Raw genomic sequence first — 24,820 nt, forward strand, 5'->3', positions numbered from 1 at the left:
TGGGCTTTTGTAATCTGTATAAATTTTTAAAGAAGTTTTTCAGGTCCAAAACAAAATCTTGGGCATTTTCACTTAGATTTTGCTTACTCTATAACTTAATCTTTACAGACTTAACATCTTTTCACTATTAAGATATCCAACTTATAAACACAAAATATATCTCTATTCATTTCTGAAATCTTCAAGGTCTTTGAAAAACTATTATAATATTGTCTGTAAAGGCTTTGTATATCTTATTGGATTTATTGCTACTTCAGCTTTTTGGTGCTATCTAAAAGGATTTCTTTCTTTTTACTATCACTTTCTGTTTGATGCTATTATATAAAAACACAATTTATTTTTATTGATTTTTATCTAGAAATCTTAAGAAGCTCTCTTACAAATCCTAGCAATTTCCTGTACATTATTTTGTATTTTCTCTGTACACAACCATATCATACATAAATAGAACAAGTTGTGTGTTTTCTTTTCTAATCCTTAAACATTTTAGTTCTTTTTCTTGACTTTCTCCACTGGCTAAACTCTCAAGTACAATACTGAATAGAGTGGTGACAGGGGGCATCCTTGTCTTCTTCCTGATCTTTAAATCTTTCATCATCTCACCTGTATCTATAATGTTCCTCTATGGTAGATTGCTAATTTTCATTTAAGAAAGTTTGTTTCTACTTTGATAAGATTAGCTGCAGGTTTTTGTAAAATCATACATGACTGCTGAAATTATAAGAAACTTTTGATTTAATTTTTTTGTATGTTTAATTTTATTAATTTTGTTGTGTAAAATAATTTTGGTTGTCTGTCATGAAATTAGCTTTTTATATTGGACTCAGTTTGCTTATATTATATTTATCATCTGTTTTCCTGGGTAAGGTCACCTCTAATTATGCTTTCTTATACTACCCTTTCCTGTCTTGAAATGAAGAAAATATTCAAAAGTAGCTGAATAGTGTTCCCTCTTTCTATTCTCAAAGAGTTTGTGTACTACTGGAATTCTTCCTTTCTTTAGAACACACTAGTGAAAAATCTTGGATTTCAGCTTTCTTCATGGTGAGAGTAGTGAGTGCTGATTCAATGTCTGTAATGTATAAATGTATGTATAAATTTCTATTTCTGTTTGAATCTATTTTGATGTTATATTTTTCTAGGGGACTGTGACTTTTATAAAATTTAAAATTTATTTGAAAACACTTTGTTCATTTTTTCCTTTGTAAAGTCTGTAACATGTATGTGATATATGACCATTTTACCTTTCTGATATTGGTTTCTTGTGCTTTCTATCTTTTTTTATTCTTTTTTGGTCTTGAGAAGCCTCTCAAGTAGATAGCCATTTTTATTAGTATTTTCAAAGAGCCAAGTGTTAGCTTTTGAATTTGTGTTGTTTATTTTCTATGTCATTAATTTCTGCTCTTGCATTTATTATTTACTTCTTCCACTTTCTTTGGGTATGTCTCTTGAAGAGAGCACATAGTTCCATGTAATTTTATGCAATCTGACACTTATTTTCTTTTCATTTGGAGCAGCCAATCCATTTGCATTAAATGTAGTTACTAATTTGGTTTAAATCTTCCTTTTTTTCCTACTTGTCTAAATTCTTTCATATTTTTCTTTTTCTTCTGGAATCATGAAATATTTATAACAGTCTACTTTTACTTTATTAAGTTTGAAACTGTAAGCTCTATTTTATTATTTAATGACAATTTCTGTCAGAATTTACTAAATATTTAGAGCTGAAAAAAAAACCCTTGCTGGAAACCTGTAAATCAATACTTGTAATCTGTGTCACAAACACACACACACACACACACATATTTGAAAGGAAACTTATTAGAAATTAATTAGCTAAGTTTGCAACATAAGAATTAAATAGATTGTGCCATCGAAGAAGAGATAATTAATAAAACAAGGAGGACAAACAGAAAACAAACTTTAGAGGGTATCAATAATCTACAACTTGTAGGAGGACTCACACTTCACACTATTTAAAAAAATAGTGATAGGACAGTAAAATGGCGTCACTCAATTGAAAACCATCTAAGCAGTTCCTCCAACAATTAAACATGAAATTACCATATGACCCAGCAATTCTACTCCTAGATGTATACCCAAGAGAAATGAAAACATATGTTCACACCAGTTGAAGAAGAATGTTTATAGCAACATTTTTCATAGTAGCAAACAAGTGGAAACAGCCAAAATGTCCATCAGCTGATAAATGGATGAACAGAATTGGTATGTCCATACAATGAAATATTACTTGGTTATAAAAAGGAATGAAATACTGATGCATGCTATCACCTAGATGAACCTTCAAAATATTATGCTAAGTAAAAAAGTCAGTCACAAAAGACCTTATATTGTATGATTCTCTTTCTATGAAATGTCCAGAATAGTGAAATCTACAGAGACAGAAGATAGATTAGTGGTTGCTTAGAGCTTGTGGCAAGTAGGGTGGGAATATAGGGAGGTGATGCCTAAAGAATATTAGATTTGTTTTTTGAAGTGATAAAAATGTTCAAAATTGACTGTAATGATGGTTGCACTTATATGAGAACATACTCAAAATCACTGAAATATATAAATAGGTGAATTCGATGGTATGTGAATTATATGTCAGTAAAAAATGGGATCTAAATAGACAATAGAGAGGATCAGTAAACTTCAATTTTGTTTCTTTGAAAATATAAAGAATGGTATTTTTTTATGTTCATAGAAGAGGAAGGCACAAACAAAACTATGAAAGAAAAGGGGTTTTATTTACATATATTTGAAGTTTTACTAATTATAGGAATAAAGAGTATTATGCCATTAATAAGAAAATTTATAAAAAATTGAATTAAAAAATAAAATTAGCACAATTGTCTTAAGAGGAAATAGAGAAACATAGTATACTAACAACTTTTACATGAATAGGATAGTCTGGTTAAATGTCTACAAATCAGCAAACAAAAACACCAGGACCAGACATTTTAAAAGTGACTTTGCAAATCCTTCAGGGCTCAAATTAACCTTTATCTTATATAAAATTTTTCAGAGAGTGAAACAAGAGGGTATACTCACTTTTTCAATATACAATAGCCAAACCAAAACAAATAAATAAATAAAATATACAACACATCCATTTATAGAAATCAATAAAACTATTCCAAATAAAATATTAACACAAGATTAATTTATATGTACCGAAGCAAAAGCCAGTGGAAAATATATGTGAAAACAAAAAAAGAGGTGGAAAATGTCTGCATACAAAATACAAGAAAATCTAATCTCTGAACTTGCTGGATGACTGATGTACAAAAACCAATAAGAATTTAAAATATTAGCAACAACCAGTAAGAAAATGTACTACTATTAGTAAATACTATTCCATTAATACTTTTACTATTAAGTAAAAATATCATTCACAATAAAACAATAAATATCAGGTATTTGAGAATAAATATAATGTGAGTCAAATATTCATAGAGAAAATGAAGCTTTCTTAAAGGATGTAAAAAATTAAATGGAACACTTTGTAATATTCTTTGAAAACATGAATCAATATCTTATAATTGACCATGGCAATAACTTGTGTATGCATTGCTATTACAATGAAAATTGCAATAGATATTTTCATAAGCCATGACAAGCTAAATCTAAAGTTTATATGGGAGAGAAGTGTATTAGGCAGAGTTCTCCAGAGAAACAGAAGCAGAGCCAATAGGACATGTGTATGTGCAAAAAATCTGCAGGGCAGGGCAACAGGCTGGAGACCCAGGGAAGAGCTGATATTGCGGTGTGAGTCCAAAGGCAGTCTGCTGGCAGAATTCCCTCTTTTTGAGGGGTCGTCAGTCTTTTTTCTATTAAGACTTTCAACTGATTGGGTTAAATGTTAATCTCATCTAAAAAATTCTTCACACAAATATCATGAATAATGTTTGACTAAATGTCTGGTTACCGTGTCTTAGCCAAGGTGACCATTAGGTATAAGTAGGGAGTTGAAAGTAGCCAAAAATTTTTGAAGAAGATATGAAAACATTAAGAAACATGAAGAAAGGGCAACCTATGCTACCCGATATAAACATTTAAAGTCATATTAATTAAAACAGTGTGGTACTGGCACAGCAAAGGTATAGACAAACAAAATTGAACAGAATATAGGGCCCAGGAACATAGATAGATTAAAAAAAAGACTAATGTGGTAACATTACAGATTTGTGGAGAAAGGATGAACCTTTTAATAAATGGTGTTGAGATTATTGGAAATTCATATGGACAAAGGGTTAGACCCCTATCTTAAAGAAATGAGAAAATAAATTCCAGTTCAAATCAAAAATTAAATATGAAAGAAAAAAACATTAATACTTTAAAAGCAAAATATGGATATAGCTTTATGAAATCAGGTTAGGGAAAGGTGTCTTAAAGACAACATTTAAACAATCACAAAGTATGAAGAAAAGCTGAACAGATTATATGACATTAATATTGAAACATTTCCACAGCAGTATAGACAAATGGACAAATAAAAACACAAAAGAATACATCTGGGTGGCCACGAAAATTATAATAGAAAGGTCAGCCTCTCTATCATTAAGGAAGTTCTTATTTATCTACATTAGAAGCTAGGTGCATTGGAATCTTAATGTAGTGCTGTTTATAATAAGGTGGATGTTACCTAAATTCCCTTCTTAAAGGTAATTGATAAATAAATTATGGTTTGTTTTCAAAAGTATTATATTATACAATAGGTAAATTGAATGAAATGTCTTTGTGTGTATTAACATGGGTGGATCATAATAACATAATGTGGATTTAAAAAATAAATTGCAGTTACAAAAAGAGTATGTAGGTTTACAAATATATGAACTGAAGGGATGGGTGTGTGTGTGTTTTTGTATGTATGTGAGAGAGCGAGAGACAGTGTGTGCATGAGTTTTTGTGTGTGTTAAATAAGAATATATATGTAGTCAGATATGGCAACATGAACATAGAAGATTTACATACCTTTTGGTTAGAGATCTCTCTAATGATTGGGGATGATCTGAAGCGAAATGCAGGAATCAGATCTTTGGAAACACAGTCAGGCTCCACGTGAAGTTTTGAAAAATTTACCACTTTAAATAAACATTTTCTTCTCTGAGTCTGTTAAGATTTATTGCAAGTTCGATCTAATGAGCTGTATAGTAGAATGAACTTTTCAAAGTATGCTTGGTGAGGGATAGATTTCAGATCATTGATTGTTCCCTTAAAGACTAAGGCTATTTGGTGAGGAGGCTCCAAAACAAGGATTTTGTCGATATATAAATCTGTTTTCTTGAAGAGCTAATTATTTGTAGTTATGGCAGTATAATTTACTGAAGCTTTAATTTGTGTTTATTTTCCCCAATAACTCTATTACCACCACTTCAAGATGGTAGTTAACATTTGCTGTTAATTACTTCAGGGGAGATTTGTGTTAGGGTGAAAAGCTGGTGTTTCCTGGAATTGACAGATTTTCCTTTGTTCTTTGAAAAGCACAAATACTTTGAAAGAATAATGTTAGGTGAGAGAGAGAGAGAGAGAGGAAAAAGAGGAGAGCCATTGAGACTCCAAAGGAAGAGGGATAGATGTCCCTGAGGCTGGAGAGAGGGACATATCTTCATGTAGCAGAAAACTTAAACATTCACTATGGCAATGTGAAAATAGGGCATGTCTCCAGAGATAGAGAAAGATTTCAGAAACAGTGGTTATGCACTTCATGCAAGTAATATGGGTTCAGGCACCAACTTTACTGTGATTCCAGTTTATCAGTGAAGCAGTAGAGTCAGCAGATTTAAAGCCACCATGAAAGTTCAACAAGATGTATCTTTTGTTTAAGGCCCAAATACAGAGCCTCTACCACACTTTCTAGGGTTATTTTAAGCCTCTAGAATGTTCATGTGACCTAATGAAAGGAATGGATTCTTGAATGATGACAAACTGGTAGAGTTTCTTCTTTGCCTGATGGGATGAGGGCTTACATTATTATTAAATTTGAAATAAAAGAAGTAAATAAATGAGTCTCTTCTTGACCAAACACTTGAAATTCACTTTAATGAGAATACCAGTATGGTGTTGTAGAATAACAAAATCTCATGCAAGAAGGGAGCCTAGAGATCACTCCATCCAGCCTACCATTTTGTAAATAAGGAACCTGAAATTGATCAAATGTGGACAACTTGCCCGAACTTAATATTCTGGTAATTAATCAAGCTGCGATTCAAACTCAGGTCTTTTGATTCCAGGTCTAGTTTATTTTTCCCATTATATTAGGCTTTGTTTAAATAGATATAATTTATAAGTACATGATACCTTTACTCACTGTGGGACAGTATTCCAACATGAAGGTTTTATTTCTATTTGCCTTTCCTTGAACCTAGGACAGTTGAGGATGACAAACACACACACACACACACACACACACACACCACTCAGTAAATCTTCATTGCTTGGACTATCAACCCATTGGTATTTTAGCATTTCCTTCAGAGATATGATGCATCCTAAGAAGGTATATTTTCAAATAGCATATTTCAGATGAATTATCTAAATGTGTGGGGGTTAGTTCCTGAAAATCTATTTCTCAGTTAATTGCTAGTTAATGTTTTTCTATTTTTACCACCTTAATCTGCTATCCTTTACCTGGACTCTTATAAAGGGCCTTCTAAAGTTTCTTCTTGAATCCTTGTTTACTTGTCTATATGAAACTCCCCATAGATAATCTTTTGTGTGTGTGTGTGTGTGTGTGTGTGTGTCTGTGTGTGGTATGCATGCCTCTCACTGCTGTGGCCTCTCCTGTTGCGGAGCACAGGCTCCGGATGCACAGGCTCAGTGGCCATGGCTCGCGGGCCCAGCCGCTCCGCGGCATGTGAGATCTTCCTGGACTGGGGGACGAACCCACGTCCCCTGCATCGGCAGGCGGACTCTCAACCACTGCGCCACCAGGGAAGCAGCCCCCAATACATAATCTTAAAAAAATAAATTAGACCATTTTTCTCCCATGTTTAAGCCTCCAAACCCAACTCTGCATTGCACTATCCTATTGTAATTGAATAAAATCAATATTTCTCACCATTGACTAAAAAGCTTACATGATATGGCATCTCCCAAATACTCCTTTGTTTGGTCTGCTATGACAAAAATACCATAGACTGTCTTTTTCTGTCTTATATCACTTATATATGGAATCTAAAAAAGCCAAAGTCATAAAAGCAAAGAGTAGAATGGTGGTCCAGGGGCTGGGAGTGGGGAAATTGGAAAAATGTTGGTCAAATGATATAAACTTGCAACTGGTAGTGATAGGTAAATAAGCCCTGGAGATTTAATGCACAACATAGTGATTACAGTCAGCAATACTGTACTATAAACTTCAAAGTTGCTAAGAGACTAGATCATAATTATTCTCACCACAAAAAAAGAAATGATAATTGCGTGACATGATAGAGGTGTTAGCTAATGCTACTGGTGGTAATCATACTGCAATATACAAATGTATCAAACCAACAAGTGTACACCTTGCACTTACATAATGTTATATTTCAACTATATCTCAATAAAAAATACTATAGGCTGGGTGGCTTAAACACAAATATTTGTTTCTTATAATTCTGAAGTAGTATTTCCCCCGAATACTACTTCACTATTGAGTTGTAAGATCATCTTACATATCCTGGATGCCAGTCTATGTTATGTATATATCTATATCTATATCTATATCTCATGAATATTTTCTCTAATCTGTGGCTTGCCCTTTCATTTTCTAATGGTGTCTTTAAAAGTGCAGAAATTTAAAATTTTAATGTAGTTATAATTTTTTTATAATTATCAAAATGCTATTTTTAAAATTCTGAGGTAACGTGGTTTTAATTATAAATTGAAAAGCAGATAGTATAGGTATGTGATTTTGTATCTCATTCAGAATTTGGCAGTCTGGTAGCTTGTGAATATTTTCTGTTTGTACTATTATTGCATGTATGAATTTATTTACGATAAATATACTTACGTGATACATAGAGAATAGTTAAATTGTCAGGATTTGCTATTTCCCCATAACCTTTCTCCACTCAATACTCTGAAGACTTGAAATGTTTACTTTCTTAATTGGTACAAGGCCTTTGTTGAGGTGGGGGGTGGACGGGAGAGAGATACAAAGAATGTAAAGAATACAAATAATAGCCCAGGCTATTCTCTATGAGGAAGAATGAAAGAGGGAAGAGGGGTAAGAAGGATAGGGAACAATAAAGGAAGGGTGAGGACAGGAGAGAAGAGGTAAAAGGAAAGAGCAGTCACTATCAGGAATGGGATTTAGGAAAGGGAGTGTGTAAAAAATCGTTCGGAATCCTAGTTGTGTGCTGCCTCCATCTTTAAAACAAATCAACATGATCTTCAGTGCTTTCTGCAGGTTGGTTTCTGTTTGTGTGCATTATCATACCTAGGCTGTGATATATTTGACATCCTAAATTTTCATGGAGTTTATTTCCCACTCTGACATCTATGTATCTTACTGACACAACTTGAGTACTTCCTACTTTTTCTCATGTCCAATCACCATAAACTCATCAATACAAGGGACTATCATAATGCTTTTGTGATATCCAGATGACTAATCTCCCTATGGACTATAATATTATAGACATCGGGAGACTTGGCATAGGACTCAGGTAAGACAGAGTTTGAGTGTACTTCTGTCTCTGTCAGGTAGAAGTGAACTGCTCCATTACCTTTGCTGTTTGATGTGGAGACAACTATTCGCCAGATCAATAGCTGTATATCAGGAGTTAGAGATGTTTTGATTTGTTCCAGGAAAAAAAGGCCCATAAAATCCAGCAGCTCTGATTAGAATTAGTACCTCATTATCTTATGATAATGAACAATCATTGTCCATGACTTATTTGCCTTTTTTACAGGCCAAACAGATTATTTAAATGGGGCAGGTGATGGAGATTACCATCTGCATGGTTATTTTAGTCTCTGCAAATTCCCCAGATATGTGCTATTGCTAATTTTTGGTATTGTTTTCATGTAGGGACAGTTCCAGGAGCTTCCACTTGGCCCTTCCTATGTATTTTTTTCCAGTTGTGGCAAAATATGCATGACATAAAAGACACCATCTTAACCATGTTTAGGTGTACCATTTAGTGGCATCAAGTACATTCACGTTGTTGTGCAACCATCATTACCATTCATCTCCCGGACTTTGTTCATCTTCCCAAACTGAAACTCTGTACCCATTAAACAAAACCTCTCCATTCATCACTGCACCCAGACCCTGGCAATCACCATTCTATTATCTGTCTATATAAATTTGATTACTCTAGTACCTCATATGACTGGAATCACAGTATTTGTGTTTTTGGTTCTGGCTTATTTCATTTAGCATAATGTCTTCAAAGTTCATCCGTATCGCAGTGTGTGTCAGAATTTTTTATCTTTTAAGGGTCATTAATATTCCATTGTATGTATATACTACATTTTGTTTATCCATTCCTCTGTTGATGGACATTTAGGTTGTTTCCATCTTTTGGCTATTGTGAATAGTGCTGCTAAGAACATGAAATTACAAACATCTGTTCAAGTCCCTGCTTTTAATTCCTTTGGATATATACTCTGAAGTAGAATAGCTAGATCGTATGGTAATTCTGTTTAATTTTTTGAGGAACTGCAATGGAGAAGGGTTCAGATTTCTACACATCCATGCCAATACTTGTTATTTATTATTGTTTTTAATAATAGCTATCCTTATGGGTGTCAGGCAGTAGCCGTTCTTAATAGCACTTACCTTGTTTGAGAGTTCTGTCATTTTCCAAGTATGTGTACTCCAAAAATACATTCAGATATGGGGAAATATAGTGTAGGTCACTGCACAAGATTTCTAGTGAGGTGAACTTGTGTCAAAATTTCAATTATCACATGGCTTCCATAAGCCCTATTATGACCTGAAGACCACAGTGATGTTTTGGAACCTCAGGTGTGTAAATTTATCTTAATAACCTCTGAAAAATTCTGAGTTTTCCACTTTTCTTTCTAAACATTCCCCCTGGAAAATTGTAAACCCCTTTGAGGTAGACCTGGAGAAAAAAAAATCACACTCTATACTTTTGACAGTTTTGCAGCAAAGTTTCTGAAGCTATTGTAGCCACCTGATCTCTGGTTTAGGTCTGGGCGAGGCTGTAATTTTCATTCCTGGAAAATCAATGCAGGTTTCTGCTCATTGTGCTTGAATTTTATTTTCATTTATACAGTCAAGCCTGCTCATCAATGTAATTCCCAGTGTAAATGTGATTAATCTGTTACTGCTGGAAGTCATTTTGGGTGAAAATAGTGCCACTCTGCCCTGCTGACCTTTATGATAATTGCACTCACCTTGTTTCTCATATTAAATGCTACCACTTAACCTCTGCTACTCTGTAACCCCATATTCCTGTTAAAAGCACGGGGGCCATTTCATTGGTGCTATCCCGCATTGTCATCATTAGCCCCCAGAAGACAGATTCCACAGAGGTTTTCAAGGATGCTTGTATTTCTCTCATCAAAGAATGTCTTAATGTCTTGAAGAAGAATGTTATCGATGACCTCTGTGGGGGCATAACTGTGGGATAGTTGAGTGGGTTTTACATAATTAATCCACTCCAACATTCTCATTTTAAGTGCATGGATTCCTTTGTCCACATTCTGTCAGATAATTATGGCATCTTGCCCTCTTTGAATGTTGCTGACTATTGAATCTATGTATCAGTCAGCCAAACAAGCCAGTGATTAGAGCCAATTCCATCAGCTAGAGCTAATACTTTGAATCTCAGGTATGTTTTTATAATAAATTCAACCCCTTCCAACTTTATATTCCATCTTTCTCAGTCTAGCACTTGTAAAACATATGCCAGGGCTTCCCTGGTGGCACAGTGGTTGAGAGTCCACCTGCCGATGCAGGGGACACGGGTTCGTGCCCCGGTCCAGGAGGATCCCACATGCCACGGAGTGGCTGGGCCCGTGAGCCATGGCCACTGAGCCTGCGCATCCGGAGCCTGTGCTCTGCAATGGGAGAGGCCACAAAAGTGAGAGCCCCGCGTACTGCAAAACAACAAACAAAAAAACCCAAAAAACCATATGCCACACACACATTCTACAGGTTTCTGCTGATACACATTAGCAGGATATAGCATTTGTTTTGATATATATGCTAACTCCTACCAGGGTGGACATTATACTTGCCTCCTGGGGCCTGGTGGAATCTGACTGTAGTTTTTAGGATGCAGTAAGTGCTGATGTGGATGGGTCTTGAGAAAAGTAGCAATTTCCTTGAAAACTAACCTATTTAGATGAGGTCTTTAGAGATATGTTAAGTAAGGGAAGGTTAGTTTCCTCAAATGGGGAGGAAGAAGGGTGGCTTCCTTTGGCGAGGAAACCACAGGAAGATTTGGGTTAAAAATTTTCATATTAATCTGAGTCTGCCTACCTGCACTTATCCTAAATACTCAATATATCCTTATCTTAATACCCAGCTCTTCCTGATCAATGTCCTGATATTAATCTGTGAGACTTAGCACAGATGTACCTTGAACTTGCATTTTAATTCTGCAACTCACACTTTTAGATTTGAAACTTGATCCTCAGCCATGTCTGCTGTGTGGCTATAAGACGTGAGAAAATTTTAAGGCCCTCAGTGTGGCTCTCTGTGTCTTCCCATGCCTCGATCTGAGAGTTTAAACACCTAACATCTTTTAACATTAAGTGTAAACATTTTCATTTTGTAAGCTCTCTGGTGCTATAAGAAGCAGCTAATGGTCCCCGTGGTGCTTGTAGTTATTACTGCTGTAATAGACAAAATCAGCTGCCGCTTGACATGTAAAAGTATTGTCTTCAACTGGCAATATGTTCAAAGCAAATATTGCTGGTAATTTATTTATGGCTTCCACTACTCGGAAGAAGTACTTGTCTTTGCATTGGCAATGGAGTCACTACTACATTCAAGCTCAAAACCTTATTCCAGAGTCCCATCTTGAGCATCTTTTTCCTGGGATTACTCATGCAGGACAGGAAATCTGCTTCAGGAAGTTTAGAAAGTAGATTTTAATAAAAGGAGCTTGTTTCAAAAGTTATAAAATCTGGAGTCAAATGAAATAGGAAGGCAACCTAGAGTTTGGAAAGACTGAATCCCCTAAGCAGAACTGGAATGAATGTAGAGACTGCTGGTGGGTGCTGGGGACATGGAGGGAGAAGCCCTTGAGCAGGAATTGGACGCATGAGGGAGACGAAGCCTCAGTTGTATGTACAACTCAAAGAAAGAGGGCATTCTGGGTTCTCCCCTATCCCCTTCTTCCAAACTCTCACCAGTCCTTCCTTTACTCAAAATTAATTGGAAGCTAGTTGCCAATGAATCCTGGGAAACCGAGTTTTCAGGAGTCAGTCCTCTAAAATAAAAATCAGAGCTGGAAAAAGAGAAATAGTCTTTAAAAATTATTCACACAAATATGCCATCCCTTTACGATAACTTCTCACATTCCAGTTCACTTGTTCAAATACCCCACCACTATGATAGTACTTTGACGCAAGTCTGTTTACTCCCTTGCTTTCTCCTGATACTGCCTTTGTATCTCTCCTTACTCTCTTACATTCCAATGTCCATTATCTAATAGTGTGTTTGTCCCTAGCCCTGTTCCAGTGTCTTTTAATTATGCTGGATCAACCCAAACCATTGCTTTCTCTTTTCTTGATCTCCAGCTTTCAAAGTCTTCCCAAGTAAAGTGTGTAATAGTTTAGATTGTTTCCTTTATAAATTCATGATCACTAACCTAAAAGGTCCTTTAATATTGCCCTTTAATTCTGCTACATTAATCTGGACCCATCATTTCCCACTCTTTACACTTTGTTCTCTCTTTCTGCACTATTCTTTGTTTTTTTAAAAAAATCTTTATTGGAGTATAATTGCTTTACAATGTTGTGTTAGTTTCTGCTGTATAACAAAGTGATTCAGCTATTGCACTATTCTTAAATGGCATGTCCCCACCATTTGCTATAATATCAGGAGATAATCTCTTTTAATTCACAGAAAAGAAAAAAAACATTAGGAGAACTTTCCTGTTAATTAACATAATAGAGTTACTACATCTGCTGCCATCTTTATCTCCTTTGGTAATTTAACAGAACAGAAGCTCTATTCCTACTAAACCCAATTCCCTTACTCCTGATTTGGATTGCATCACCTTGTACTCTCTAAGGATCCTTATTTTGTTCAATACCTTCTCTAATCTGGATCTTTTCCACTATCTTTTTTAAACATTCTAAAATCTTCCAAATTGGGAAAAATAATAAAGAAGAGTAAAGCAAAAAAGAAAAGCAAAACCAAACTCACCTTTCTCCACCTGACTTCTATTACTAATTACCACACTATCTCTTCTTCAAAGGCACAGTTTTTAAAATAATTCTTGAAAATGTTTTTCTATATCTTGGCAATTGTGAATAATGCTTCAATGAACGTGAGAGTGCAATCTTTTTGAGATCTGATCTCAGTTCTCTTATACATATATATATATATATATAAACACACACACATATATCTACATATATATATATACATATATCCATTCAGAAGTGGGATTGCTAAATCATATGATAGTTCTATTTTTAATTTTTCGAGAAGCCTCCATACTGTTTTCCATAGTGACTATATACCATTTTGTATTCCCACCAGCAGTGTACAAGAGATCCAATTTCTCCATATTCTCCCCAGTACTTGTTACCTCTGTATTTTTGAAACTAAGCATCCTAACAGGTGTGAGGTGATATCTCTTTGTGATTTTGATTTGCATTGCCCTGATGATTAGCGATGCTGAGTACCTTTTCATATACATTTTGGCCATTCATATGTGTTCTTTGGAAAATATATATTCAAGTTATTTGCCCATTTCTTAATCGAGTTATTTGGTTTATTTGCTACTTAGTTGTGGGAATTCCTTATAAATTTTGGATATTTACCCCTTACCAGATATATGATTTTCAAATATTTTCTCCCATTCCATTGGTTACCTTTCCATTCTGTTGGTTGTTTCCTTTGTTGTGCAGGAGCTTTTTATTTTGATGTAGTTCTACTTGTCTATTTTTGCTTCTGTGGTCTGTGCTTTTGGTGTCATAGCCAATAAATCATTGCCAAGATCAATGTCAAGAAGCTTTTCCCAAAATGTCCATCGACAGATGAATGGTTCAAAACATGTAGTATATATTTACAATGGAATATTTTCAACTTTAAAAGAAGAAGGTTGTTCTACCATTGTGGCAACAGGGATGAACCTGGAGGACAATATGCTAAGTAAATAAGCCAGTCACAGAAGGGCACATACTGCATAATTCCATTTATATGAGGTATCTAAAATAATCAGACTTCATGGAAGCAGAGAATAGAATGTTGGTTGCCAGGGGCTGGGGAAAGGGAGAAATGGGGAGCTGTTGTTCAACAGGTATGAATTTTCAGTTATACAAGATGAGTAAATTCAAGAAACCTGCTGTACAAATAGTGTCTGTAGTTAACAATAGTGTTAAGCACTTAAAATTAGTTAAGAGGGTCAATTTCATGTTAAGTGTTCTTACCACACACAGAAAAAATGGGACACAAGGAAGCTTTTGGAGGGGACAGATATGTCTATTACCTTGATTGTGTTAATTGTCTCATGGGTTTATGCATATGTCCAAACTCATCAAATAGTATATATTAAACATGTGCCATTTGTTGTGCATCAGCTGTACCTCCATAAAGCTGTTTAAAAATGTTTATCTATATTTGATATCTTCACTTTATTACTTCCTTCTCATGCTTCAACCCACTCCCAATAGAATCCATCTTTTATTACTCCAATAAAAAGGTACTTCATAAGTTATTTCCAAATCCATGGATGCGATGTGAAAATTTTATCTCCTACTTACTTGACCTGTAAGTAGGATTTGCTTCTGTCTTTGAGACTTGATTTTCCTTGACCCAAAAACTCTTCTGGTTTTCCTTTAATCTCTGCGGCAGTTCATTCTCTATCTTCTTTGCAGGTACGTATCCTTCTCCTCAGACATTAAATGTTGAAATTCTGCAAAATTCAGTTCTAGGCCATTATGTCCTCTCACTCTAGAACTCATAATATGATTTCACAGAAACACACAGCTTCAGTTACCAACTCCATAAAGTTTGGACATTTGTGTACCTGAGACCTCTAATCTGAATTCTGTAAATCCAGTTGCTTATTTAACATCTAAATCTGTTCATTTAAAATATACATAAAGCTAAATACTCATGGTCTCCCTAAACTGCCGAATCTCTCCTCCTTCATTTTCACTTGTCTTAGTGTGTAGTGACACCATTCACCCAGTTGTATAAACCAGGCACCTAACAATAATCCTTGAGTTCAACCTCTCGCATCAGCCACTATATCCTATCCATTATCAATCTTATCCATTTTACCTCCTAGATACTTCCTTAATCTATCTAATGTCCTCTATCTACTCATCATTGTAAGTGGTAAATTAATGCATGACTATAAATTTCCCTGATTGCTTTGCTTGGTACCTATAGTTTTTATGGCAGAAAAATTTATATAAAAAAAAATCCGGAGTTCCCTGGTGGTGCAGTGGTTGAGAATCTGCCTGCCAATGCAGGGGACACGGGTTCGAGCCCTTGTCTGGGAAGATCCCACATGCCGCGGAGCAACTAGGTCCGTGAGCCACAATTACTGACCCTGTGCATCTGGAGCCTGTGCTCCGCAACAACAGCGGCCGCAACAGTGAGAGGCCTGCGCACCGTGATGAAGAGTGGGCCCCACCTGCCGCAACTAGAGAAAGCCCTCGCATGGAAACGAAGACCCAACACAGCCATAAATAAATAAATTAATAAATTAAAAAATATATATATTAAAAAATCCGTTCATCTTCCCTATATCTTCCCTTCTGTTCCTCCATCCTCCTGTCCCCATTTCAAGCAAGTATCCAGGACTCCCTAGAAACCTCTTCCTCAGGAAATATGCCATTTCTAAGCATCAAGGTGTGAAGGAGGAGATTACAAGGCAGTTGGAGGATTAAAAGCCATTGAGTACAACAAGCACTGCCTGACACTACCTTTTTATTGGATAGAGCCTTGGAGCTGCACCAACTCATTAGAGGGATGTAGTTGAGAGAGATATAGGGAAGGCATGTAATAGGCATGAGGTATCTATCTCATCAAATATTTCAACATCCCAAACATTATACAGGAACATTTATAAATGGGACATAAAGGTACAGGTGTCCCGGTCTCAGAAGACCAGAAGGACCTCCACAACACTTTCATGTTACAGGGTTTTTATACCACTTTGGCTGTATAAGGTACCTCTAATAATGGCTGAGTCTAAATTCTCTACCTGCTCAGTTATTTAAAGAATTAAATTCATTTAAATCAAGTAAAGAAACAGTAGGCTTATAGCAGCTCATAACTGCTTACTTTTAAAATTTTATTTATTTATTTATTATTTTGGCTCTGTGTTGGGTCTTCGTTGCTGCACGCGAGCTTTCTCTAGTTGCGGAGAGTGGGGGCTACTCTTTGTTGCAGTGCGTGGGCTTCTCATCACGGTGGCTTCTCGTTGCGGAGCATGGGCTCTAGGTGCGCGGGCTTCAGTGGTTGTGGCGCATGGGCTCTAGAGCGCAGGCTCAATAGTTGTGGCACACGGACTCTAGAGCGCAGGCTCAGTAGTTGCAGAACATGGGCTTAGTTGCTCCGCGGCATGTGGGATCTTCGGGAACCAGGGCTGGAACCCGTGTCCCCTGCATCGGCAGGTGGATTCTTAACCACTGTGCCACCAGGGAAGGCCCATAAATGCTTACTTTATGTAGAAATGCTGTAACCAATATATGGCAAGAACTTTGCTTGTATAATTTACACTAACTGGTATAATACACCTTCTACAAGAAAACTGAACAAGAATGAACTAGGGAGCAAAACATTTTTATCCTTTGAGCCATTCTGTTTTTAAGGGTTCTTGTAAGCTCTGATGTTTTATATCTGAGAGAAAGAAAAAAAATTTTTTTTAATTGGAAATTTAGAGATTTTTTTTTAAACTTAAAATGAAAGATCTTGGTAGTAATCGAGTGTATTGTATTGTCATGTGTTTTATCATTCAATTTATAGAACTAATTGCCCATGTGTTCTTATAATAGGGGAGGAAAAAATAACGGTTTTAATCCCAGTATAGATATTGCATGATAAAAGGAGAATGATGACCATCTCCATTTCCAAAGGGAGAACAGGAATTCCAAACATGCTATGCCATAAAACGTTTAATTCAGCATTTTAAAATATTTTGAGCATTTTGAACTCAATGTTTTGTAACTTCTAAAAAAGTATAATGTATATACATAATTTCCACACATTTAAAATGAGTTGTTAAATTGTTGAGACCTGACTTCTTTCTCAAAATTAAGGTATGCTAGTCGGACCTGAGAATAGCCTCCAGAGGGCGACCAAGTTTCATCCCTGCAAACAACTGCATCAAAATTTAACATTGCTTCCAACAAAAGCAAGGACTTTCTAAAGTTAAAATTTGAAAAGCCAGTGATAATAGTTAATCCTTGAAAAAATACCATGACCCAAAGTCTGAATAGCTCTGCAAATATTGGTTGTTTAAGAAGGAGACCACCTCTAATTTGATGGTTTAGTAGAGCAAGGGTCTTTGGATCTAGACAAATCTCACAAAGCTACTAGATCAGCAAAACTTGTCATCAGTTCACGCATGCTCTAATTTTCCTGCTCACTGAAGTCTACCTATTCTAAGCACCTTGTATTAGCAGGGTTTGGCTCTTGCATTTCAACAGACGTAAGGCCTTAAATTCAAGGGTCAGCTCTACAATTGGTTGATATATTACTTTGTAAACAGAGTTTCATCTACGGAATGGGATAAATATCTTATGTCTCATTGTTTTGTGAGTATTAAATTAGATAAATATATGAAAACACTTGACACAATGACTGGTAGGTAAACTTACTTTCTGCCCATTTCTTTTGCCCTCCCTTTTTTTCTCCTTAAGTTGAGAAAGATAGGATCTTATTATGTCATTCACTTCAATGTTTTAGTGCTATATCACTCTTCCATTACTTTTCCCCAAAGTATACTTTTAAAAATCTCACAGAAATAAAGTAGTGATTAAGTTTAAATAATTGATATTTCTCAATCCCTAGACAGAAGTATATCTAATAAAAGTAGGTTTGTTAATCCTTGACTGATAATGACTAGAAAATAAAGAAGTATTTCTAATTGGGCAATCCATCCAATTGGCTCTCACCGTGTACCAATGGATTATTTTTTTTCTACTTATTTCATCTTTATTAAAGCTACAACACAGAGAACATTAGTTGAGTTAACTTTGTAACTGCCCTTTCTCATTATTCCTGACCTGTATCTAACTAGCAGACAGTTACTTTTGATTCTTCTGAGAAAGTTTCTAAAGCATTGCTTTTCTTTATAAAATAACCTTCCTGAAGGTAATGCTAATTTTAACTACTGATCAAGATGGCCTTAATGTGTCCCTCAGTTTGGCTCAACTTCAGACAGGTTTTTTCTTTACCATAGGCCCTTAACCTCCCTTTTCTGAAAACATTTACTTTAAGAAACTTGAAATTGTAAATTCTTTCTCTGCCCCTTTGAGATGTAAATTTTCTCCTAGTCACTTGATACTTTTCCAACCCAGAAATGTCTTTCTCAAGGACCTGGGAGTCAGCTCTTTGAAATATAACCTTCAAGAAAGGTATTGCCCCTACTTCCCAGTCTCTGTGGGGAGTATAGGAGCCTAACTTTGATAAGAGCCAAAGCAAACAGAGATGGTCTAATTATATTGACCAACCTCTTCCCCAGCATCCTCTACTATTTTTCCTACAGCTCATCCTGGCATCTAAAAACTTCCATGCCTTTTGTTTCAGCAGAACGGAGTTCAGTCTCTCTCCCCTCTTACAGAATCATCTTGAGTAAAGTACTCCTTGCCTGTTTAACCATCTGGTGCAATTTTTCTTTGACATCACTCCATCACATACTCCAAACTGCCTACCACTTTCAGATTAATCTTATAAAACTTTGTATATGTGCTGCTGAAGTGAGCACAATCTTTATAGAACTTTGAATCACTCCCTATTTCCTGTGGCATGAAGCCCACCATTCAAACTTCTCCACAGTCTTATACCTTCCAAACTCATTAGTGTTCTCTTCCAATTCCTGAATTCTCTCCTCCAATAATATTAGTACATTTTCTTCCTAAACGTGGCTAACATTTCCCCATTTTGAGATTTCATGTCTCTTCTAATTTTTTTTTAATATTTGGAAATTTTATTATACTGTATTTGCCCATAACAAATAAAATAGAAATTGTTTCAAGTCTTTGCAAATAAATTTAATACAGGGTATTAAGAACACCAGTGATGAAACTTCTGAGAAGTAAAGAAGGGCCACCTAGATAATGGAGTGATTAATAGGAACAGGAATTTACTTTTACCCCTATGCTGGAAAGGCAGAGTTAAGCAGAGGGTTGTAAAGGAGTCCAGGGCCAGGTTAAATGATCATCAATGTCAGACCATACCAGTTCTGTCTCATTGGAGTTGGAGCCATGGAAGTTACAAAGTTGCTGCTGGAGAATCTTCACAAAGTAGAGGAAGAAAGGGAGAAATCTCGTAGCTTATCCCTAAACTCCCATATACCATCAGTTGCTTCTTTTTGGCTGCACCTGATCAGAAGTAAGCTGCCTGTATGAGTCTGCTATCATGTGATACAAAACAGATTCAAGAAGTAACAATGACTAAATTCAAGAAAAAGCAGCCCAAAACTAGTATTTTTGCTTGAATGTTGTGCAACAGTCTGTTTTCTGTATTTTTCTAACTTTATTGAGATGTAATTGACATATAGCATTGTGTAAGTTTAAGGTGTACAACCTGTTGGTATGTTACATGTTGTGAAATGATTACCACAGCAGAGCTAGTTAACACAACTCCGTTACCTCGCATAAATAACATTTTTTTTTCAGTGAGAACATGTAAGATCTACTCTCTTAGCAACTTTAAAGTATATAATACAGTTCTGTTAACCTCAGTCACCATGCTGTAGATTAGATTCCCAGAAATTCATGTGCTAACTGGATATTTTACCCTTTGGTCAACATCTCCCCATTTCCCCCAACCCCAACCCCTGGCAACAACCATTCTATTCTCTGTTTCTCTGGGTTTGGCTGTTTTAGAGTCTACAATTTAGTTACATCATGCAGTATTTATTTTTCTCTCTCTGACTTATTTCACTCATCATAATGCCCCAAGGATCCATAAATGTTGTTGCAAGTGGCAGGATTTTCTTCTTTTTCATGGCTGAATAATATTCCATCTATGTACGTACCAAATCTTCTATATCCATTTACCCATGTATGGACACTTTGGTTGTTTCCATTTCTCGGCAATTGTGAATAATGCTGCAATGAACGTGTGAGTGCAGATATCTCTTTGAAATAGTGATTTCATTTTCTTTGGATATATATACACCCAAAGCAGGATTGCTAATGTATGGTAGTTTTCTTTTTAATTTTTTGAGGAGACTCCATATTGTTTACCATAGCGGCTGTACCAATTTACATTCCCACCAACAGTGCACAAGGGTTTCCTTTTCTGCATCCTTGTCAACATTTGTTACCTCTTAGTCTCTTTGAGGTGATATCTCGTTGTAGTTTTGATTTGCATTTCCCTGGTGATTAGTGATGTAGAGCATCTTTTCATGAACCTGTTGGTGATTTGGATGCCTTCATTGGAAAAATTTGTATTCAATTCTTCTGCCCAAGTTTTAATTGAATTTTTTGAGAATCTATATCTATCTATCTATCTATATATATATATATAGCCATTGTATGAGTTCCTCATATATTTTGGATATTAAGACCTTATCACATACATGATGTGCAAATATTTTCTCCCATTCTGTAGCTCGCCCTTTCATTTTGTTGATTGTTTATTGTTCTGTGTAGAAGCTTTTTAGGTTGATGTAGTTATATAACAAGTTGTATATAACAAGTTATATAACAAGTTGTATTTCTCTTGGTGATTTTAAGATTCCCTTGTTATCTTTAACGTTGACATTTTAATTTTCATATTTCTTGGTATGGATCTCTTTAGGTTGACCTGCTTTGGAGCTCTCTGGGCTTCCTGTATCTGGATGTCTGTTTCTTTCCCCAGGTTAGGAAAAGTTTTCAGATATTATTTCTACAAATGTTTTCTGCCCCCTTTTCTCTTCTCCTTCTGGAGTTCCTATAAGGTGAATGTTATTCCATTTGATGTGCCATAAATCCCTTAAGCTATATTCATTATTTTCATTCTTTTTTCTTCCTTATTCTCTGATTGGATGAGTTCCTCTGACCTGTCTTTGAGTTCACCTATTCTTTCTTGTGCTTCATCTACTGTATTTCTAAGTTCAATTATTGCATTCTCCAGTTCTGTGACTTCTATTTGGAACTTTCTTATATCTTCTGTTTCTTCGTTGAAGTTCTCACTGTTTTCATCCATTTTCCTTCTGAGTTCAGTGAGCATTTTTATGACCATAACTTTGAACTCTTTATCAAGTAAATTACTTATGTTCATTTCATTAAGATTTTTCCCTGAGGTTTTATTTTGTTCTTTTTTTGGAGTATAGTCCTCTCTTTCTTCATTTTGCTTGACTCTCTGTGTTGGTTTCTATGCATTAAGTGAAATAGCCACATCTCCCAGTCTTGAAGAGCTGTGTGACAGATGAACCTTGTCATTTAACCCTGTCTACTCTTGGTTGCCTCTCAAATCTTTGTGATTGTCTAAGCAGTTTATTTTTAATAGACCTGGCACACCATCCCAGCAGTTGAGGGTGTGCCAAGACAAATGAGCAACCCAAAGTGGAGGATCTCAGGCAGTACCTAGATTCAGGTTGATAGGAAGCCAGAAAATTTGGTAACAGCTTTTAAAGAATGCAAATATATTTAGCCTTGTGAGATTGCAAGTGTAAGCCCTGCTGCGCCCCAGAAGCAAGCAATCTGAAGGTGTTCCCCGGGGAGCAGTCACAAGAAAACAGTGCTTCACATAAGTGTACAAGCTCCATTCTGGGAGATACCAGTGAACTGTAGTAAGGCAGAGTGAGGGTGGAGAGATGGCACCCCCAGCCTACCTTCCCCGAGAGCACATCCGTAGCCTCTAGATGTGTGCTGAACCTGAAGTCTGCTCTTAAGTCTTGTCCCTACTAGCAAATAGGCTTTTTTCATGTAAAGACTGGGGCTGTGTCTCAGTCTGATGTGTAGTGGTACATCCTGGGGGTGGTATCCTGCCAAGAACTGTCTCTCCAATTGTTACAGTCCCATGGGACCCAGAAAAGAAATCCCTCCTGGCCTCCAGAGCCAGGTGATCAAGGAGCATCCCCTGAGTGGAGGCCACAAAAATGGGATCTCCTGTCTTGGAGATTCTGGGTCTCTGGAGCACATCAAAAGGAAAGTGTGAAGATGATGCTTACTGGCTGAGTGAGGCGGTGGGAAGAGTGCAAAGATGACACCATTTGAATAAAGGGAAAGAGGGAAAAGAAAAAAAGAAAAAGAAGAAGAAAATATATATATATAGCAAGACAGAGGAAGAGCAGGGAAGAAGGAGCCAGCTGGCTGGAGCACAAAGTTGTCACCTGCAGGAAAGGAAAAAGGGGAAAAAAGATGGCACCTTTCAGTTTTATCAAGGCAGAGAGAGAGCAGGAAGATGGCACCTGCCAGCCTCTGTCCCTGGGGAGTATTCCAGCAGGCCCCTGTTCCTCAGATTAATGCTGTAAAATTGGGAAGTGAGTCTCTTTCACAAAAAGTCAGAGTGCTTTTCAAACAAACAGAATATTATTTATGTATATGTAAGTTTATTTATTTATTACAATAATCTAGGAGGTAAGACTTTACAAATAAACAAATGTGCAGAAGTATGAACTAACTTGCTTGTGAATAACAGACCTGGAGCATGCCTCAGAGAAAGTGTGTAAAATGGCTCAAAACTAGAGAAAGCATAGAAGCAAACTAACCACTGACACGGCACTAATAGAAAAGCTATCAAAAGTCTAAATCTGGGCTTCCTTGGTGGCGCAGTGGTTGAGAGTCCGCCTGCCGATGCAGGGGACATGGGTTCGTACCCCAGTCTGGGAAGATCCCACATGCCGTGGAGCGGCTAGGCCTGTGAGCCATGGCCGCTGAGCCTGCACGTCTGGAGCCTGTGCTCCACAGTGGGAGAGGCCACAACAGTGAGAGGTCCATGTACCGCAAAAAAAAAAAAAAAAAAAAAAAAAAAAAAAGTCTAAATCTGAGCAGAACCAGGAAGAAAGGAAATCATAAGAGGGATGAGACCTTGCTAAATAAATACATTTTTATTTCCATAATTAGAGGTAAGAATAAGGAAGAGATGAAACTAATTCCTAGTGTCAAGCCTATGTAAGTGGAAAGGGTGTGATTTCAATTAACAAGAATTTCGTGTTTAGATTCAAAACAAGTATTTGTGTCAAAGAACCAATTCCAGTAGATTCCATGAGACATGCATATTTATATTCATTTTTCTGCATCAATGCTTTTAAGCTTTTAACCCATCCTTCTGGTAGGAAAGAAAAAGACATAAATATGAAATATCTTATCAAGCTTTAATTATGTTTACTTCTTGATTTAAAATTACTATTTATTAAGTTAAAACGAAGATATTCTAGACTAACTCCAAAGCAGAATTGAAATGGCACACGAAAATGATCAAACATGATTCAAGCATCTCATTTAACTGAGATTTTACTACGTTTGTGTAATGATGTCTAAAATTGTGTTTTCATTAAACATAGTGGAGTAGAGCGAAACAGGGAAAGTCATCCTATAGACCTTGTTTGAATCTAAACATATTATCTATTACTGTAACTTTGAGAAAATCACTTAATTTGCATCAGCCTCAATGCCTTTATCTCTGAGAATAGTAATACCTATCTTGCATGGGGCTTGAGGCCAAATAAGTTAAAACACAAGCAGAGTGTCTAGCAATTACAGTTGCTCAGTAAATAGCTCTTAATATTACCAATGGTCTCTGATGTGGGAAAACTATTACATAATAAAAAGATCCTTAATCGGGTATCTTTAAAATCAAGCTGAATGCAAAGAACTTCAGATTTTATGTCCTCCCTTTTTTTATTTTTACCCAGAGAATAATGCAATTCAGAAAACAGAGGGAGAGATTAATTTCTACTTAAACTGAAAAGTCATCATTATAAGATTTTTTTCATCATGTGCTATAGTACATTAAATACAACCATAAAATCTTTGTTACCTCTCTATTGAAAGGTAGAATGTGGTGTCCCACTTCTTGAATATGGGCTGATACAGTGGCTTATTCAATCAACAGAATGCAAGAGAAAAGGTGTTCTTGCACTTGTGAGGTTAAGTCATAGGAAGACTTACAGATTCCAGCCAAGTCTCTTGAGATGTTTACTTTGGGTGAAGCCACTCACTATGTAAGAGTTCAACTACTTTGAGATATCCAGGTTGCTAAGACTCCTAAACTACACCGAGAAATTTCATGGAGAAAGACAGAGACAGAGAGAAAACCAGCCCCAGACTTTTCAGCCTGTGCAGCCCAACTCAAGCCCCAGATTTGTGAATGAAGATGCCATCTTGGTTGGACATTTCAGCACCAAAAGATGTGACTCAAAGAAAACTTAGCCAGAATCAAGGCCCCAGACATATGACACCAGTCAAGTTATCTAATCTATCTCCAATCATTCAAGCCACCACAGCTGAGGCCCAGTCATGATGGAGCAGAGATGAGCCATCCCCAGTATTCTTTATCTTTATTCTT

At 36.2% G+C, this 24,820-nt stretch overlaps 1 protein-coding gene across 1 annotated transcript in view; it reads right to left on the minus strand.

The window, feature by feature from the left end:
• LOC309807117 (E3 ubiquitin-protein ligase RLIM-like) overlaps positions 1-10,454 on the minus strand; it is a gene marked incomplete at both ends in the record, with an annotated part of 60,235 nt that extends 49,781 nt beyond the window's left edge. Inside the window, one exon of the mRNA XM_082626352.1 lies at positions 10,378-10,454. Within this exon, the coding sequence (XP_082482478.1) occupies positions 10,378-10,454 (77 nt within the window). The remainder of the gene's footprint in view (positions 1-10,377) is intronic.
• Positions 10,455-24,820: the final 14,366 nt, after the last annotated feature.

Source organism: Mesoplodon mirus (genome assembly GCF_964341445.2).
Source record: "Mesoplodon mirus genome assembly, chromosome: 1".
In the NCBI taxonomy this organism is placed as follows: domain Eukaryota; kingdom Metazoa; phylum Chordata; class Mammalia; order Artiodactyla; family Ziphiidae; genus Mesoplodon; species Mesoplodon mirus.